General features: G+C 50.5%; 1 protein-coding gene across 1 annotated transcript; it reads right to left on the reverse strand.

Moving 5' to 3' along the window:
• Window positions 1–3,654: 3,654 nt before the first annotated feature.
• LOC119919664 (serine/threonine-protein kinase pim-1-like) lies at window positions 3,655–12,834 on the reverse strand. Its single transcript, XM_038740256.1, has 8 exons — window positions 12,745–12,834; window positions 12,034–12,192; window positions 11,108–11,259; window positions 8,733–8,833; window positions 7,719–7,769; window positions 6,701–7,064; window positions 6,175–6,351; window positions 3,655–4,540 (listed from the first exon to the last, which is right to left on the reverse strand). Exons 2-8 carry the CDS (start codon window positions 12,114–12,116, stop codon window positions 4,383–4,385), a joined length of 1,086 nt encoding a protein of 361 aa, XP_038596184.1. The 5' UTR covers window positions 12,117–12,192; window positions 12,745–12,834; the 3' UTR covers window positions 3,655–4,382.
• Between the last annotated feature and the right edge of the window lie 7,963 nt (window positions 12,835–20,797).

The raw sequence follows: 20,797 nt of genomic DNA on the forward strand, positions 1-20,797 counted from the left end.
GGTCGATCCGTTAAAAAGAGGACCCTTATCCACCCTCCCCTCTGCTTCGTAATCCTGAAGCGCTCTGATACTCATCCCAGCCCCACAACACTTATAATGACGGCATTTATTAAGCGCTTACTAAGTGCAAAGCACTGTTCTAAGCGCTGGGGAGGTTACGAGGTGATCAGGTGGTCCCACGGGGGCCTCACAGTCTTCATCCCCATTTTCCAGATGAGGGAACCTGAGGCCCAGAGAAGTGAAGCGACTTGCCCAAAGTCACACAGCTCTCCCCCTCGTCCCCCTCTCCATTCCCCTCATCTTACCTCCTTCCCTTCCCCACAGCACCTGTACATATATATATATATTTGTACATATTTATTACTCTATTTTACTTGTACATATCTATTCTATTTATTTTATTTTGTTAGTATGTTTGGTTTTGTTCTCTGTCTCTCCCTTTTAGACTGTTAGCCCACTGTTGGGTAGGGACTGTCTCTATATGTTGCCAACTTGGACTTCCCAAGCGCTTAGTACAGTGCTCTGCACACAGTAAGCGCTCAATAAATACGATTGATTGATTGATTGTTGGTAGGAGGTAGTTTCTTGGGCTATATCCCCAGGCAAATTCTCTAGAATTAAGACATCGCCATTCTCCTCCACCACATATCCTTGTCTTCCTACCGACTGACTATGTAAAAGTAGACAGCTCTACTAGTACTTCTAAAATTCCATTGTTTTCCCAATGTTAGCCATTTTTATTTTGGTAAATTATAATTATAGAGAGGTTTGGGCTGGGGTTTTTTCCTAGTTCCAGTGGCCTGATCTCACCTGAAAAAAGGAAGCTCACGAGATAGAAGCTGTGATATTTTCATTCAAATATTTTAAAAAAACTGTAATCACTTAATCAATAGTATTACTGAGCACCTGCGATGGGTAGAGCATTGTACCAAGTGAAGCAGCGTGGCTCAGTGGAAAGATCACGGGCTTTGGAGTCAGAGGGCAGGGGTTCAAATCCCGGCTCTGCCAATTGTCAGCTGTGTGACTTTGGGCAAGTCACTTCTCTGTGCCTCAGTTACCTCATCTGCAAAATGGGGATGAAGACTGTGAGCCCCCGTGGGACAACCTGATCACCTCGTAACCTCCCCAGTGCTTAGAACAGCACTTTGCACATAGTAAGCGCTTAATAAGTGCCATTATTATTTTATTTATTATTATTACACAAGAGTACAATTTTTAGATTGGGAGCCCCCCCGGGAGCAGGGACCATGTCTAATTCCCACCAACCTACCCTTTGTACCTCGCTCTTGTCTTCCCTCGGGTTTTCAACTAAGTCCCTCCCCCTTCATTAGGAGAAGCAGCGGGGCGTAATGGGAAGAGCCCGGGCTTGGGAATCAGAGGTTGTGGGTTCTAGTCCCAGCTCAGCCACTTGTCAGCTGTGTGACTTTGGGCAAGTCACTTCACTTCTCTGTGCCTCAGTTGCCTCATCCGGAAAATGGGGATTAAGACTGTGAGCCCCACGTGGGACAACCTGATAACGTTGCATCTATCCCAGCGCTTAGAACAGTGCTTGGCACATAGTGAGCCTGTTGTTGGGTAGGGATTGTCTCTATCTGTTGCCGAATTGTACTTTCCAAGCGCTTAGTACAGTGCTCTGCACACAGTAAGTGCTCAATAAATACGATTGAATGAACGAATAGTAAATGCTTAACAAATACCATCATTATTGTTATAGCCAGCAGTCCACCATGCTCCCTACCTTCAAAACCCTCCTAAAATCACATCTTCTCCAAGAAGCCTTCCCTGACTAAGCCCTCATTTCCTCTATCAGTCCTCCCTCCTGCATCGCCTATGCACTTGGCTGTTCACTCCTTAGCCATTTTGATATTCACCTCAGCCCTACAGCTCCTGTGTATAGCTCCCTACCTTCAAAACCCTCCTAAAATCACATCTTCTCCAAGAAGCCTTCCCTGACTAAGCCTTCATTTCCTCTATCAGTCCTCCCCTCTGCATCACCTATGCATTTGGCTGTTCACTATTTAACCACTTTGATATTCACCTCAGCCCTACAGTGCCTGTGTATAGCTCCCTACCTTCAAAACCCTCCTAAAATCACATCTGCTCCAAGAAGCCTTCCCTGACTAAGCCCTCATTTCCTCTATCAGTCCTCCCCTCTGCATCGCCCATGCACTTGGCTGTTCACTCAACCATTTTGATATTCACCTCAGCCCTACAGCTCCTGTGTATGGCTCCTCCTACTCTGCCGTTTCCCCTGTCTGGAATTTATTTTACTGTCCGTCTCACTCTGTAGACTGTAAGCACATTGTAAACCGGGATCATCCCTACCAACTCTGTTGTATTGCACCATCCCAAGTCCTAAGTGCAGTGCTCCACACACAGTAAGTAATTAATTAATGTTGGGATTTGTTAAGCGCTTACTATGTGCCAAGCACTGTTCTGAGCGCTGGGGTAGATGCAAGGTCATCAGGTCGTCCCACGTGGGGTTCACAGTCTTAATCCCCATTTTACAGATGAGGGAACTGAGGCCCAAAGTCACACAACTGACAAGTGGCGGAGCCGGAATTAGAACCCACAACCTCTGAGTCCCAAGCCTGGGCTCTTTCCACTGAGCCAAGTACTTAATCAGTACTATAGCTACTACCTCTAGCAGGGGGGGAAGGGGCAATCATCCCCTTTTACTAGTTCTGGGGCTTCCAGGAGACACTCAGGTTTGCGAAGTCAAGGGCGGGAATGCTCCGTCACCCCGGCCCTCACGCCCAGCTCCTGAAAGAGGAGGGCTGGGAGGAAGTGCTGCATGTGGTGGGGGCTGGCAAGAATAGGGCACAGGGGAGAAGGGAAGGGCACGGAGGGGGAAGCTCGACCGTTATCGAGGAAGTAGTAGAGTTCAGGAGATACTTGTTTCACTAGAGGGGTTTCCAGAGATCCCGTTATCTACGGCCAAGCAGCCAGAAACCCCCTCCTGATCTGCAGTTCTTTCGCTGGTTATTCTCAGCAACACCTTGGCTTTTCTGCCCATACAGTGGTCTTATACTTCAGAACCAGGTTTCACTGTTCTGAAGCCCTAGGTCTTTCAGGTCATTATCGATGGTACTGATTGAGCACTAAACTACTAAGAGTTTGGGAATGTACAATACAAGTCAAGACTCAGGGCTTGCTCTTTTTGAAAACAACGGTATTTGTTAGGCGCTTACTATGGATCAGGCACTGAACTAAGCGCCGGGGTGGATACAGGCTAATCAAGTTCGACTCCATCCGTGTCCCACGTGGGGCTCAGTCTTAATCCCCATTTTACAGATGAGAGAACTGAGGGCCACGCGGCTTGCTCTTGAAGTAATTCCAATTTAATCGAGCTGCTATCTCTGCCGGCGTTCCAACTCGGTCCTCATTTAGGAGTTTAACTTTCAAAGAAACCCTCGCTCACTGGATCCATATCCTCGGTTAATTTCACATGAAGGTAGTGAATTGATTGTTCACATTGCCTTTTTTTGGGTTTGCTTTCCGCTGACATCCTTCCCTCGGAAGGGGTCTTTTTCCATTCCCCAAGTTCCCTGGCAGCCCCCTTAGGGCAAATGGAGGCAAAGACAAGAAATGAAGGGGCCTAATGAGAAAAGATGTATTTGAAACTTTATTTAAGAACTTTAACATCCAGCCCAGGGGAAATGCCAGGTGCTGCCCCAAGATGGTAGGTTCAAATCCCCCACAACTCAATCAGCTTCAGATAAATTTGAAAGCCTGAAACTACGGAGATGGGCAGAGAAAGCCAGAATCAGCCCCTCTCACCACCCCTCATCTTCACGTGAACATCTGAGCCGTGCTGGATGAAATACAAAACAATTTCAGCGGTAATGGTCCCTACCTTCCAGATTTTCATATGTTAGCTGCCTCCGTCTGTCATGATCCACTCTGGAGTGCATGTTTCCATTTCAGAGAAAGAATTAAATACCCAATAATTAAAATAAAGGAGGCTGACAGGTAACAGAGGGAATTAATCATAGTGCATTGTGTGAGAGACCCAGAGCACCTATTTACAAACCCCACCTCCCTCCCAATTTTTCCACAGGAAACGACAAAGCCTCTTTAACCTTCTGTTGGTCCCAGGAGTAGGAGCCGAGTTAATCTGAGGCTGATTTAATAACCTAACTTGTAACCTTATAAGAAAAAAATCTCCAGTGCCGAATGGCCAAGGACCTTCTCAAGCCCTGGAACGAGGTCTCATAAATGGGAGATGACGACTGGCTGGTCTGCAGTGACGCTGCATTAGTGAAGTGTATTAATGTATTGTTGTTCTTCAGTAGGCCTCGCTTATGGCTGCCCCTTGACTTAACATTCTCGGTGTTTCTAGGCCAGGCTTCCCCCATTTATTTGATCTGGTTCCATGGGGTTTACATGCCATTCTGGTTGTTGCTGGACACTGCTGGGTCCGGAAGACCCTCGCAATCAGATCCACCAAGGGTCAGCCAGGGGTGCGCAAGGATCTCTTCCAGAGAAGGCCGCCCAGAAGGGTGTCTACACAGGCACCACTCAATCAGGTTCTGGCACTCTGAAAAGGGGAAGAACAGGTGACAGTTTCAATGCCCAAACCGCAACACCATTAAATGCCTTATAAACCTTATACCCAAGCACGGACCACCTCAGCCGACTTTCAGGATTCAGCCCCGGGGTCTGCCGAGGCAGTAAAGTTTTCGGGTGACTGGGTGGGAGCAGAAGCGACCGGTTATGGAACATCCCCTGGGGCTCCATCTCCGCTGTAGATTGGGCGAGGTGATGCCCTCTGCCATACTTTCCCACCTCTCAAGCAGGAAGGGCAAGGGTCTGTCAGAATAAGCAGGGGGCCAAAGGGGGGAAACGGATAAGAGAGGAAGAGGGTGGGTGGCGCGGCTCCACCATGACTACCACCATCACCACCAAAACCATCAAAGAGAGGATGGGCGTGCAGCAGTAAATGGGAAGTTGAACGGGCGCTTAACTCTGCAGCCAGCTTAGTTGTCAGCGAGTGAGTGAACGGATGTTCCAAAACAAGAATCTAGTATACTGGGCTACAATCTTCCGTTTGCCTCTGGATAGAATAATAATGGCAATTATTACTCTCTAGATCCATTTATGATTATTCTTATTGTTAGTACAGTATTTGGTAAGTGCTCACTAGGTGTTAAGCACCGCTCTAAGCGCTGGTGTAGATGCCAACTGATCAGATCTGACACGGTCTCCGTCCGACATAAGGCTCACAGTCAAAGTAGGAGGGAGGACGGGTATTGAATCCCCATTTTGCAGTTGAGGAAGCTGAGGCCTAGAGAAGTGGACTTGCCCAAGGTCACACAGCAGGCAAGTGGCGGAGCCGGGATTAGAACCCAGGTCTTCAGACTCCCAGGCCTGTGCTCTTTCCATGCTACTTCATAAGAACAAAACCTTACGGAGGCTAACAATTTAGCATTTCTGTGTTATGAGGGAATTACAGGCAAGATTGGTATAAAAAATGCAAACGGCAACCAGAGCTTGGCTCTGCCTTTCCCGAGCACGAGACCGTATCTTAGAGTTTCTGACTGACAATGTGTCTCCCCCTTCTAGACTGTGAGCCCACTGCTGGGTAGGGACCGTCTCTATATGCTGCCAACTTGTACTTCCCAAGCGCTCAGTACAGTGCTCTGCACACAGTAAGCGCTCAATAAATACGATTGATTGATTGATTCAATTGGCCAAAGGAACAAAACTGTAAGTTCTAGAACGTAAGCTCGTTGTGGGTCCGATGTGTCTGTTGATTGTTCTACTGCACTCTCCCAAGCGCTTAGTACAGTGCTCTGCATACAGTTAAGCGCTCGAAAAACCCGACTGCATGACTGAATGAATCAACCGGGTAGAAGCGTCTGGAGGAGAGCAAGCTGATGCAGTGGGGTTGGGAAGATCTGGAGATGCCCTAAATCACAGGTAAGCAACTTGCTCCAAAATAGATTTCAATATTACCGATCAATCAGTGGCATTTACTGGGCACTTACTGTGGACAGTGCACTGTGCTAAGCGCTTATATGACGGACCAGGCCTCTTTCCATGTCCCTCAGCCTCAAAATTCTCCGGTGGATATGGCATCAGACACATTCTCCCCAGCTACTCCAACTGTCCTGGTCCCCAATCCCCAGCTCCTTGATTCACCACTCCTCTTCCCCGCTCATATCTCCTTACCTTTGGACAGCGAGCAGCGGTAGCTAACGTTTCCCAGGAGGATGTCCCGGTCCCGTTCGAAGGGGATGTCACCACATACCATATCGTACAGCAAGATCCCCAGAGACCAGACAGCCGCCGAGGGCCCCTGGTACTTCTGGAAAAGAATCCACTCCGGAGGGCTGTAGACACGGGTGCCTGCCGGGACGAAGAGACCACCCTGTGATTAGAGGACCAGCTCTCTACCGATGACCCCAATTGGCCAGTTCCCCTTCCCCCAGTTTCAGGGAGCCCAGACTGCTCCCGCTGCAAGTACTTCAAGCGAGGGCTCGGACTGTAAGCTCGTTACGGGCAGGGAACGTTTGTCTGCTACTCCCGAGTGCTTAGTACGGTGCTCTGCACGGAGCGAGTGCTCAATAAATACCACGGCTTGGTGGACTGACTGAGAGAGGGAGAGGCAGCAGCAGTACGGAGGAAGCGGGAAGCAGACACCTCACTCTCCGATCCATAGTAGGTCAGGTGGTGGAGCGGCTACCAGCGGGCTCACCGTCGAAGTCGGTGTACGGTGTATCCCGGAGCAGCGCTCCAGAGCCGAAGTCAATGAGCTTGAGCTCCCCTCGGTTCAGATCCACCACGATGTTCTCATCCTTGATATCACGGTGCAAGACGCCCCGGGAGTGGCAATGGCGCACGGCTTCTACGATCTGGCGGAAGAAGTTAGCTGCCAGCTGCTCAGGCAGAGCACCGTGCTCTGAGATGTAGTCGAACAAATCTTGGAATGGCACGGGCAACTCCATCACCAAGCAGAAACCATCAGGTATCTCGGCCCAATCCAGGAGGTGAATGACACCCCGGCAGCCCGAGGACACCTTCTCCAGGAGCAGCACTTCCAGGGGCACCAACACACCGTTCTAGGGGAGACAAGGGAATGGAGGGAGGGAGGGAGGGGGAGACCAGGACCATTATCATCCTCACAAAAGTGGAGGAAGGGCAGAAACTGGGACCCATTCAGCTGAAGCCTCCAGGCTACTGGGGACTCGGGGGGCCGCTTCCCGCCTCCTACCAAACGGTGCAGGAACCAAGCCTGCCTTCTGGACTCTTAGGACATCGACTTTCTGAACACCAACCACTGTTTGCCTGGAGCAGTGAGGTACGAATGGGCTTCCCCTTCCAACTACCGTTTAACTAGGCGTTTTATTTTGGACTGTTGAATTTTAACTTGGCCCAGTGATTGTCTGTCATTTACTCTTATTGCTTTCTCGTGTCCGTCCTCCCCCACTTAGACTCTGAGGCTGTTGTGGGGCAGGGTCTGTAGCTGATTGATTTTCCTGTACTTACTCCACTGCTTAGCACAGCACTCTGCAGACAGTAAGTGCTCAATAAATTCCACTGATCGACTGCTTAGTACAGTACTTGAAACACTGAGAGCCCGCTGCAAATATTAGTAATAATAACCGTAATAATCAAGTTCTGAGTGCCCCCAGGGATCACAGCATTGTATTAAGCCTAGGTCCTGGACGGAGCAGAGATGAAATTGGGATAGATGAGCAGGACTGGAGACTCACCAGGTTCTGTAACTTGCTGATTCTTGTCCGGGGAATATGTTTGATGGCCACCTGCAAGGGGCAGTGCATCAGGGAACCCCATTTTCGGGCTCCGGGAGGCCTGCCCACCTTCCAAATCCTCTCCCCATAGTCAAAGCCCTCCTAAAATTCCTCCTCCTCCAACAATTACTTCCCGCACCCCAAGCTGTAGAACCATTTATACGTATATGGGCTTATTTGTACCCACCCTCAGCACTTTTGTATATAGGTTTATTCAATTGTACATTCAATTGTTTACTTTGGTTACTTCACTTGTAAATATTTTTATGACTGTGTCCCCCACTATCAGCTCCTTGTGGGGAGGGAACATGTCACTTTTCTGTTTTGGACTTCCAAAGAGCTTAGTTCTGCGCACTGCACTCAGTAATACTAATACTAATACAGAGAAGCAGCGTGGCCTAGTGGATGGAGTTCTGATCCCAGCTCTTCCAGTTGTCCGCTGTGTGACCTTGGCCAAGTCACTTCACTTCTCTGTGCCTCTGTTGCTTCATAGTAATAATAACGAGGGCATTTATTAAGCGCTTACTATGTGCAAAGCACTGTTCTAAGCGCTGGGGAGGTTACAAGGTGATCACGTTGTCCCACGGGGGGCTCACAGTCTTAATCCCCATTTTACAGCTGAGGTAACTGAGGCTCAGAGAAGTTAAGTGACTTTCCCCAAGTCACACAGCTTGACGAGTGGCAGAGTCGGGATTTGAACCTATGACCACTGACTCCAAAGCCCGTGTCCTTTCCACTGGGCCACGCCGAGTCTGTGAGCCCCACGCGGGACAGGAATTGTGTCCAATCCAATTTGCTTGTATCCACTCTAGCGCTCAGTACAGTGCCTGGCATGTGGCACGTGCTTAACAAATACCACGGTTACCACATTATTAATCCTACTACTACTACTTTTCAGCCCACTAAGAACCATTCCGGAGTGGGGCCGGGTGGGGCCTTCTCTCCTTTCCCATCTTGCCCAGCCTTTCCGCTCACCGGTAGGTTATCGCTGCTCCGAATCCCTTTATAGACGGTGCCAAAACCACCACTGCCAATGACCGAGTCTAAACGGTAGCGCTGATCAAAGGACGACATGACTGCAGAGACAAGCACGGGTCAAATTGCAGGCTCTACCTCTCATCTTACCCCTCCTTCAAAGCCCCCCTCAAAAGCTCCTTCCTTCGGGAGGCATTCCCTGATTGATCCTCCATTCTAGACCACCCCGGAACTCCTCTGAACTTGCCTGTTTGTTACGGATTTTATGCGTCTGCTATTGGGATGGGCCACCCAGGCTATTTTAACTGTTCTATTTTTATTCATTTATGTCAGCTTGCATGCCCTACTATAAGCTGCACGAGGGCAGGGCCCGTATTTAAAATGTATCTGGTGTAACTTCCACCGGCTCCGTGCTGTCGGTACTGTAAGATGCCAAATGAAGTTGGCCTCGTCTTTTTCCCTGCTGCAGTTCTAGGATGAGGCCACCAGGGGGCCTGCCTCATTCATTCATTCATTCATTCATTCAATCGTATTTATTGAGCGCTTACTGTGTGCAGAGCACTGTACTAAGCGCTTGGGAAGTACAAGTTGGCAACATCTAGAGACGGTCCCTACCCAACAGCGGGCTCACAGTCTAGAAGGGGGAGACGGACAACAAAACAAAACATTAACAAAATAAAATAAATAGAATAAATATGTACAAGTAAAATAAATAAATAGATTAATAATGGTACTTTCCAAGCGCTTAGTCCAGCGCTCTGCACCCAGTCGGCGCTCAATAAGCCTCGGCCACCCTTCAGCGGGCCCAGCTGGCGCGCTCAATCGCCTTCATTCATTCATTCACTCATTCCTTCATTCAATCAATCGTATTTGGTGGGCGCTTACTATGTGCAGAACACTGTACTAAGCTACAAGTTGGCAGCATATAGGGACGGTCCCTACCCAACAACTGTGAGATGCCAAATGAAGTTGGCCCTGTCTTTTTCCCTGCTGCAGCTCTAGGATGAGGCCACCAGGGGGCCTGCCTCGGCCACCAGGGGGCCTGCCTCGGCCACCCTTCAGCGGGCCCAGCTGGCGCGCTCAATCGCCTTCATTCACTCATTCCTTCATTCAATCAATCGTATTTAGTGGGCGCTTACTATGTGCAGAGCACTGTACTAAGCCACAAGTTGGCAGCATATAGGGACGGTCCCTACCCAACGACTGTAAGATGCCAAATGAAGTTGGCCTCGTCTTTTTCCCTGCTGCAGCTCTAGGATGAGGCCACCAGGGGTCCTGCCTCGGCCACCCTTCAGCGGGCCCAGCTGGCGCGCTCAATCGCCTTCATTCATTCATTCATTCATTCATTCAATCGTATTTAGTGGGCGCTTACTATGTGCAGAGCACTGTACTAAGCCACAAGTTGGCAGCATATAGGGACGGTCCCTACCCAACGACTGTAAGATGCCAAATGAAGTTGGCCTCGTCTTTTTCCCTGCTGCAGTTCTAGGATGAGGCCACCAGGGGGCCTGCCGCGGCCACCCTTCAGCGGGCCCAGCTGGCGCGCTCAATCGCCTTCATTCACTCATTCCTTTATCCAATCAATCGTATTTATTGGGCGCTTACTATGTCCAGAGCACTGTACTAAGCTACAACTTGGCAGCATATAGGGACGGTCCCTACCCAACAACTGTAAGATGCCAAATGAAGTTGGCCTCGTCTTTTTCCCTGCTGCAGTTCTAGGATGAGGCCACCAGGGGGCCTGCCGCGGCCACCCTTCAGCGGGCCCAGCTGGCGCGCTCAATCGCCTTCATTCATTCAATCGTATTTAGTGAGCGCTTACTATGTGCAGAGCACTGTACTAAGCTACAAGTTGGCAGCACATAGGGACGGTCCCTACCCAACAACGGGCTCCCGGTCTAGAAGGGGGAGACAGCCGACAAGACAAAACACGTGGACGGGCGTCGGGTCGTCAGAATAAGTAGGAATAAAGCTAGATGCACATCATCTCCCCGCCCTCAATTTCACTTCAGAAGCTCGTCCCTTCACCCCGCCTTGCCCACCTCCTCCGGCTCCCCCAACAGAAGGCGCCGCCTACGCCTGCAGGGCCAGGTGAAGGCGGCGCGCCCTGGGAGAGTGGCTGGGTGGGAGGGAGGGAGGGAAAAAAAGGGGGGGGGGGGTGGATCAACCTCTATCCGATGGGGCTGCCGGTCTGACCGCCCCACTTGGAGGGGGATTTTTGTCTTCCAGGCAACCCCGGATCCTGAACTCTTCTATCCCAGTGGTCTTTAGGGAGAGCTGTTGCACTGGGCCATTTCTTCGTGCGCCACGTCTCCAAAGAGCGCCCCTAGCGTCGGGGTTGAAAGCGGCCTCGCACCCGAGGCCCCGGTACTCACCGGACTGCCCCAACTCCGCCAGGGTCTTCAGGCCCTGCGCCCCGTCGCTGTTGTCGGAGGGCGGGCATTGCTGGGAAGTCATTATTGCCGTCGGTGCCACGGCGTGGGGCTCCCGGCCGAGCTCCTCCTGCTCCTGTTCCGCTAGGAAAAGGCTACCCGGATTCCGGGCAGGCCAGCTACGGCCTCCTGGATAGGAAGCGCCCAGCCCCAAACCCACTTCACCCCCCCCCCCACTCCAAGCTCCCACCTCAACTCCGCCCGGGAAGGGGGGTCCCCCCCGCCCCCCGACGGGTTCGGTATTTACCTCACTCATGGAGGGTCTCGTCCCCACTCGCAGCCCCCGCGATGTAGCGGGTACCTATCTCAGCCCCGGTGGGGTCCCCCTCCCTTCCGCCCGCGCGCTACACTCCATTTCCACCGCAGCCCCGAGGGTTCCCCCCGCCCCGCCCTCCCCGGGATAAACCAGGCTCGGCTCCGGAGGGTTCCCCCCCTCCACATCATCATCATCATCAATCGTATTGATTGAGCGCTTACTGTGTGCAGAGCACTGGGCTGAGCGCTTGGGAAGTCCAAATTGGCAACACATAGAGACAGTCCCTACCCAACAGTGGGCTCACAGTCTAAAAGGGGGAGACAGAGAACGAAACCAAACGTACTAACAAAATAAAATAGAATAGATATGTACAAATAAATAGAGTAAGAAAATCTGTACAAACATATATACAGGTGCTGTGGGGAAGGGAGGGAGGTAAGATGGGGGGATGGAGAGGGGGACGAGGGGGAGAGGAAGGACACACACCCCCCTCCCTGATCAATTGGGCACCCACCTCCGCCCCGGAGGGTTCTCCGCCCGCCCGCGGTAAGCTGGGCATCCACCCCATCCCCGGAGGGTTCCCCCGGCCCCCGGCGATAAGCTAGGTACCCACCTCTGGCCCGTGGGGTTCCCCCCAACCAGCTCGGAACCCCCCTCAGCTCCGGAAGGGCCACCCGGGCCAAGCTCCGATCCCATCGCAGCCCCCGGAGGGTTCCTCCCCGACAAGCTCGGTGTCCACCTCAGCCCGGGAGGAGTCCCCGGGGATGAATCCCTGGGGACGAAGTCCGTCTCCATCTCCCAACAAGCTCCGTATCCACCTCCAGCCCTGATGGGTTCCCCCGCCTCCACCAAGCTCCTGGATGCCCAACAACGAGCCCCCTCTTTCTCCCAAGCGCTTAGTCCAGTGCTCTGCACACGGTAAGCGCTCAATAAATACGACTGATTGATTGATTGATTGATTCTCCCCTGCCACGAGCCCCCAAACCACCATAAACTCGGTAGCCACTTCCACCCCGAGGGGCTGGATAAAGTCGGTAGCCATCTCAGCCCCGGTGGGATCCCCCCGAACGACAAGCTCCCAACGCCCCCCTGCCACCGGCCCCCGAGCTCCAAACCCACCCAAGGCCCGGAGGCCCCCCTTCCCCAGCGCCCTCTGACCCGAGTATCCCCCCCAAACTGGAAAGGGAAGGATGGGATTCCCGAGGTGGATGGACTGGGCCCGAACCTTCGAGAAAAACTCTTCAACCCAACCCAACCCGGTCGCCCGGGCTTCTCCCTCGCGGGTTCTGCGAGAAAAAAAATGGCACAAAGAGTAGTCCAGTACCGTCTCCTCGGCGCTCAGCTCCAAAAACGGCAGCAGCCTCTCGGCAGGGTGGCGTCCAAATAGGAGAAAGGGGTGTCTCCTTAGGGAGCTACCAAGCGGCAATGTTCACGCCTTAAAATGGCCCCAGTGGCTAACGGTGTGGCCTAGACGAAACAGGGCAGGGCTGGAAGCCAGGGGTTCCAAGTTCGAATCCCGCCCCCGCCGCTTGTCTACTTTGTGACGTCCTTAACTTCTTCTGTACCGCCATTGGAGGCTTGACTGGAGGTTATCCCACCCCTTCGATTGTGATGTGGGGACTGTGTCTTCATTTATTCACTCAATCGTATTTAGTGAGGGCTTACTTGGGGGACTACAGTAGAACAATGAACAAAGGGGAGACAGACGTTAATATAAATAAATAAATTGCAGATAGGTAGAACTTGATATGGGGATTGTGTCTACATCCATCCCTTCATTCGTTCATTCAATCGTATTTAGTGAGGGCTTACTTGGGGGAGTGCAGTAGAACAATGAACGAGGGGGAGACAGACGTTAATATAAATAAATAAATTGCAGATAGGTAGAACTGGATATGGGGATTGTGTCTACATCCATCCCTTCATTCGTTCATTCAATCGTATTTAGTGAGGGCTTACTTGGGGGAGTGCAGTAGAACAATGAACGAGGGGGAGACAGACGTTAATATAAATAAATAAATTGCAGATAGGTAGAACTTGATATGGGGATTGTGTCTTCATCCATCCCTTCATTCGTTCATTCAATCGTATTTAGTGAGGGCTTACTTGGGGGCGTACAGTAGAACAATGAACAAGGGGGAGACAGACGTTAATATAAATAAATAAATTGCAGATAGGTAGAACTTGATATGGGGATTGTGTCTTCATCCATCCATTCATTTGTTCATTCAATCGTATTTAGTGAGGGCTTACTTGGGGGAGTACAGTAGAACAATGAACGAGGGGGAGACAGACGTTAATATAAATAAATAAATTGCAGATAGGTAGAACTTGATGTGGGGACTGTGTCTTCATTCATCCATTCATTTATTCATTCAATCGTATTTAGTGAGGGCTTACTTGGGGGAGTACAGTAGAACAGTGAACGAGGGGGAGACAGACGTTAATATAAATAAATAAATTGCAGATAGGTAGAACTTGATGTGGGGACTGTGTCTTCATTCATCCATTCATTTATTCATTCAATCGTATTTAGTGAGGGCTTACTTGGGGGAGTACAGTAGAACAGTGAACGAGGGGGAGACAGACGTTAATATAAATAAATAAATTGCAGATAGGTAGAACTTGATGTGGGGACTGTCTTCATTCACCCATTCATTTATTCATTCAATCGTATTTAGTGAGGGCTTACTTGGGGGAGTACAGTAGAACAATGAACGAGGGGGAGACAGACATTAATATAAATAAATTACAGATACGTAGAACCCGATGTGGGGACTGTGTCTTCATTCATCCACTCATTTATTCATTCAATCGTATTTAGTGAGGGCTTACTTGGGGGAGTACAGTACATATTTATTACTCTATTTTACCAATGATGTGCATAAAGCTATAATTCTATTTATTCTGATGGTATTGACACCTGTCTACATGTTTTGTTTTGTTGTCTGTCTCCCCCTTCTAGACTGTGAGCCCGTTGTTGGGTAGGGACCATCTCTGTATGTTGCCGATCTGTACTTCCCAAGCGCTTAGTACAGTGCTCTGCACACAGTAAGCACTTAATAAATACGATTGCATGAATGAATGGATGGATGAATGAATGAAGCCAGCCCTTCCTCTGAGCCCCACTGGCCAGATCTGAGTGTCTGCAACCTGGTCTAAACCTTAAGATGCTCCCCAAGTGCTTAGTTCAGTACCCCCAGTAGGCACTAAATAAATATGGTTGATTGATTGATCGATTGATTGACTGGATTGTCCCCTGAGTTTTTTTGCCGGCTCAGTGTGGAGGGAGGCAGCTCTCTGGCAGCATCAGGGCCCCAGGAAGTGGCTGGTGGAGACAGAGGTTGGGGTTACACGTTTCTTGGGAGGCCTCAGCTGCTAAGCACAGTTTGCCAATCTCCATTTTGCAGAAAAAGGTTCTCTGGGCAAACTGGGTTATGAACCAGGGTACCTGGGTCTGGTTCCTTGCCATTCCGAGCTCTCTGCCACTGCTTTGCTGAGTGACAAGTCATGTCCTCTCAAAGACAGATTCGTGGGTGCAACCCTCACCATCTGCTGCATCTTCAAACAGAAGAACTCTACTACTACTATGGAGTAGTAAAATTGGGGTTGCAGTATTAGTAACGATATTTACTGAGTGGTGGCTGGGTGCAAAGCACTGGACTTGGGAGAGTACAACAGATACGTGAGACCCGGCCTATGCCAATGAGAAGTTTACACTGTAGACTCTTCCCACGGAGGATGGGTGTGTATTTTTTGTGGTATTTGTTAAGCGCTTACTAGGTGTCAGACACTGTACGAAGCGCTGCAGTAGATACAAGCTAATCAAGTTGGACACAGTCCATGTCCCATGTGGGGCTCAGTCTCAATTACAGACGAGGTAACTGAGGCACAGAAAAGTTAAGTGACTTACCCAAGGTCACACAGCAGACAAGCAGCAGAGCCGTGATTGGGACCCAGCTCCTTCTGATTCCCAGGCCCGTGCACTATCCACTAGGCCTCAGAATTGACTGTGCGAATGTATACTGCCTGTGGTCACCCAAGGAGAGAGGAAAAACCCGTGAAAGTCCCTAATTAACATCCAGAAACGCCCCTGTTAACACCTAAGGTGGCCCTCACTTCTCAGTCCTGAATGCTGGGAGGAACCCCACCTGCTGAAAATCAACAGGGAGCTGATGGTTCATTTATCTCCTCATTGGGACATGGAGCCCCTCCCCCATGAAACTCTGGCCTGGGGGAAGTCTCAGGACTTTATCTCCAGAAGTGAACTGTACACAGGGTGTGAAAGTCTGTGAGGCTTCAAAGGGGGCAATGAGGATAGAAAGCCTGAAGCCCATCCTGTCTGCAGAAGGAAAACTGGGACAGAATTGTGAGGTGTGACTGGTGTGTGACTGGTGTGTGACTGGTTGTGTGTGTGTGTGCTTGCGTGTGTGCACGCACAACAAAAGCAGCATGGCATAGTGAGAAGCAGCATGGCGTAGCGGATAGAACACGGTATTTATTTACCACTCACTGCGTGCAGAACACTGTACTAAACACTTGGGAGAGGAGGAATCAGTAGAAGATGAGCCATGCACCAGGGCATAGCATAGATTGGTTGGAGTAGAGGTTGGAGTCAGGGAGAGGTAGAGACAACCGTCTAGTCACAATGTGACAAGCATGGGCTTTGGAGTCCGAGATCATGGGTTCAAATCCGCCAAGCTAGCACTCTTCCTCCCTTCAAGGCCCTACTGAGAGCTCACCTCCTCCAGGAGGCCTTCCCAGACTGAGCCCCCTCCTTCCTCTCCCCCTCGACCCCCTCTCCGTCCCCCTCGCCTTACCTCCTTCCCCTCCCCACAGCACCTGTATATATGTATATATCAATCAATTGTATTTATTGAGTGCTTACTGTGTGCAGAGCACTGTACTAAGCGCTTGGGAAGTACAAGTTGGCAACATATAGAGACAGTCCCTACCCAACAGTGGGCTCACAGTCTAAAATACATATATATATATATATATATATATATATATATATATATATATGTATATACATATATATGTATATACGTTTGTATGTATTTATTACTCTATTTATTTTATCTGTACATATTTATTCTATTTATTTTATTTTGTTAATATGTTTTGTTTTGTTGTCTGTCTCCCCCTTCTAGACTGTAAGACTGCTGTTGGGTAGGGACCGTCTCTAGATGTTGCCAACTTGTACTTCCCAAGCGCTTAGTACAGTGCTCTGCACACAGTAAGCGCTCAATAAATACGATTGAAGGAATGAAATCCCAACTCTGCCAATTGTCGGTTGTGTGACTTTGGGCAAGTCACTTCACTTCTCTGGGCCTCAGTTCCCTCATCTGTAAAATGGGGATTAAGACTGTGAGCCCCCCGTGGGACAACCTGCTCACCTTGTAACCTCTCCAGCGCTTAGAACAGTGCTTTGCACATAGTAAGCGCTTAATAGATGCCATTATTATTATTATTATTATTATTAACTTGGACCAAGTAGCGTGGTCCAGTAGAAAGAGCACGGATCTGGAAGTCAGAGGACCTGGGCTGTAATCCCAGCTCCTGTTGCCTGTTGTGTGACTTTGGGCAAGTCACTTAACTGCTCTGTGCCTCAGTTTCCTCAACTGCAAAATGGAGATTCAATATCTGTTCTCCCTCCTACTTAGACTACGGGCCCCAAGTAGGATAGGGACTGCGTCTGACCTGTTAGGATTTGTGTTTATCCCAATGTTTAGAACAATGCCTGACCCTTGGTAAAGCACTTAACAAAGACCATAAAAAAGTAGCAGTTTAGTGTGAGAGGAAAGGGTGGGTCCATGCAGTGTCGTGAAGAAGGAACTGGTAGAATTTACCAGTAGATTGAATGTACGAGCTGAAGGACAATGAGGAGTCAAGGATGACACCAAGGTTGTGGTCTTCTGGGGCAGGGAGGATGGTGGTAGTATTATGAACTGAAATAGGAAAGTTAGGAAGAGGAGTCGGTTTTTAAGTTAACAAGTTCACTTTGAGACGGGTTTGAGGTTCCAGTGGGACATCCAAGTGGAGATGTCCTGGAAGCAATAGCATTGACACACCTCCCGGGACCACTGAGGATTCCTCAACAGAAGGCCACAGGAAAAATGGCAAAGTGTGGAGTGTTTTTCTGAAGGGCCCCACTGACGGTTTCTCCCCCTTTAGGTTTTCTATTTGGAGCGTAGGGACGTGTTGGTGGCAGACAGGGATGAACCTAAGAGACAGTTTGACCAGACTGGGCCCGGTCAACCTGACGCAGCCGGGGCGAAGAACTGGCTGGCGAAAGAAGCAAGTGGCGAACGTCTCGTCTCTGCTTTTCGACGTGAGATGAAAACCGTGTAGATGCCGTCTAAAAGAATAATGCACAAACAATTGCTTGACCATTTTGGGGCCACCATCTGAAGCTTTTTGAGGAAGAAGGGTACAGGGAATGGGAACGGCTGAAAGAGAACGGGGAAAGTCCGGGCGTGAAGGTACAACGGAGCCTGCTGTGCATGAGAACCGCCAGATCACAGTGGTTGTCTTGGAGACCCTCAGACTGGTAGTGAAGGGAGCACAATGTCCTTAGACTCTGGGGGAACTCTACCCCTCCCCTCACCGATTGAATGTACTAAGGGAGCGTTATATGTTCAAAAATACACCCGGCAACGATCGTCGAGCATCATTGGATCATCCCTGCTCCCCAATTTCCCCCCACCCCCTTCCCTCCCTCTAGTCTTGCAACCCTCCTCCTCTATCTCCAGGTAGAGTGGAGAGCGGGCCGCTTAGTCATTGGCTGAGGGGCAGAAAGAAGACAGCCCCTTGGGTTGTGTGTGGTGTGTGTGTGTGGTGTGTGTGTGTGTGTGTTGTGTGTCTGTGTGTGGCGTAGCCTAGATCCTCCTCGTCGAGCCCGAGATCTGAGGAGAAGACAAGGGCGGCCTGGGCGGCCATTTTACGAGCACCAACGTGCACGAGATTGGATTGCCCGCGTTTGGTGGGTGCAGGCCCAGCTCTGAACGGGGACTTGCAAGCGTCTCCTGCCCGGCACCCCGATCCCTAGATACTCGCCGAGGTGGGATCAAGCACCCCGATTCCCTCCCCCCGCAATCTTCTGAATCCAAACCACCCCTTTAATAATCAATCAATCGTACTTATTGAGCACTTACTGTGTGCAGAGCACTGTACTAAGCGCTTGGGAAGTACAAGTTGGCAACATATAGAGACAGTCCCTACCCAACAGTGGGCTCACTGTCTAGAAGGGGGAGACAGACAACAAAACAAAACATATTAACAAAATAAAATAAATAGAATAGATATGTACAAGTCAATCAATCAATCAATTGTATTTATTGAGCGCTTACTGTGTGCATAGCACTGTACTAAGCGCTTGGGAAGTACAAGTTGGCAACATATAGAGACAGTCCCTACCCAACAGTGGGCTCACAGTCTGAAAGGGGGAGACAGAGAACAAAACCAAACATACTAATTAAATAAAATAAATAGAATAGATCTGTACAAGTAAAATAAATAAATAAATAAATAAATAAATGTAAATAAATAAATAAATATAAATAAATAAATAAATACAGTAATAAATATGTACAGACATATATACATATATACAGGTGCTGTGGGGAAGGGAAGGAGGTAAGACGGTGGGGATGGAGAGGGGGACGAGGGGGAGAGATAATAATAATAATGAGCCCACTGTTGGGTAGGGACCGTCTCTATATGTTGCCAACTTGCACTTCCCAAGCGCTTAGTACAGTGCACACAGTAACTGCTCAATAAATACAATTGAATGAATTTATTAAGCGCTTACTCTGTGCAAAGCACTGTTCTAAGCGCTGGGGAGGTTACAAGGTGATCAGGTTGTCCCACGGGGGGGCTCACGGTCTTAATCCCCATTTTCCAGATGAGGGAACTGAGGCCCAGAGAAGTGAAGCGACTCGCCCAAAGGCACCCAGCCGGCGGGTGGCGGAGGTGGGATTTGAACCCATGGCCTCTGACTCCAAAGCCCGCGCTCTTTCCACCGAGCCACGCTGCTTCTCTAATAAATACGTTCATAAGCTTTCGTTCGTTGGTTGAGCACTCCAGTTGTGGGCCCACCCCTCCCTGTCCACGGAGGGGGCTTTACCATTTGGTGGGCTTCCCTCCACTATCACGGTCTCCGTTCATACCCCCACTCCCCAGACTCCAGAGGCTGATGAAGATTTCAGGCGCTAGAATAGGGGCAAGGGATGGGGGAGGAGAGGAAATCCAAGACACGCTGCTCTCTGCCTCACTTGGCGCGCACCATGCCAGGCCTGGTCACCCTGCCGAACGAAAGGGATGGGGGATTCATTGAGGAACTGACGCCGGGACTGCAGAGAGGTTCAAGTTTATTGTGATGAGGGGGCAGGGATGGTCCGGAGAAGATCCTTCGGGGGTGTTTACACAGAGTCCAAGACCCGCCTGCCCAGTGCAAAGGGCGAGTCCAACCCGATCGACGGTACTCAAAAATATATAATGTCCCACTCCCAACCGCGGAGGTATCCTGCCTCTGCTGCCCCTGCCCGTGGAAGTGGCCGTGTACTCTATCCTCCCCGTCCCCGGGACGGCTGGGGGAGCCCACCTGGGTGGGAGGAATTAGACGGGGGGTACGCGACCCCCGGCACAGTCATACCCACCGATCCTATCATCAGTCAAGTCAGACGGGCCCACCGATGGTCCCAGAGCCCAGATCCCCAGAAAGAGAATTCCAACTCCCTCTCTCCCTCCTCCGCCTGCCCTCGTCGGGGGATAACTTTTCCAGAGCCCCGACGGGGAGATTCTCTCTTCCCTACCTTCGCCATCCATCCCCCACATCCCGCTTCCCACAGAGCTTCAGGTGGAGGCGGCGGTGACATTTTCCAGAAGGTTTTTCCTTCCTCCGGGTCCTGATCCCAGGGTTTCTAGCCTGGACCGGGCCTAGCGCCCCGGCGATGGGAACGGAACCTCTTCCTGCTTCAATCAATCGTATTTATTGAGCGCTTACTGTGTGCAGAGCACTGTACTAAGCGCTTGGGAAGTCCAAGTTGGCAACATATAGAGACAGTCCCTACCCAACAGTGGGCTCACGTGCTGCCCCCCGACCCCGAGTGGCTGCGGGACTTGGGCCCTGTCTGGATTTGAGACCGAGGCACCTCTTTGGTAGAACTGGACGGGAATTTTAGATCCATTTCACGGGCCGAGCTCAGCTGACCCCGTCAGGGAGGTCCCGGGGGGCGATGGGAACCTGACCGACCTACCTGCGGCCGTTACTTATTGCTGTACTGAGCGACTCTGCGGTCCCCTTCTGGCCTGGATGCCCCCTCCCTCCGGATTATTGCCTGTATTAATTGCAGTTTCGGCCCCTGCCCCACCAG

This window comes from Tachyglossus aculeatus, chromosome X1, assembly GCF_015852505.1.
Source record: "Tachyglossus aculeatus isolate mTacAcu1 chromosome X1, mTacAcu1.pri, whole genome shotgun sequence".
NCBI classification, from domain to species: Eukaryota; Metazoa; Chordata; class Mammalia; order Monotremata; family Tachyglossidae; genus Tachyglossus; species Tachyglossus aculeatus.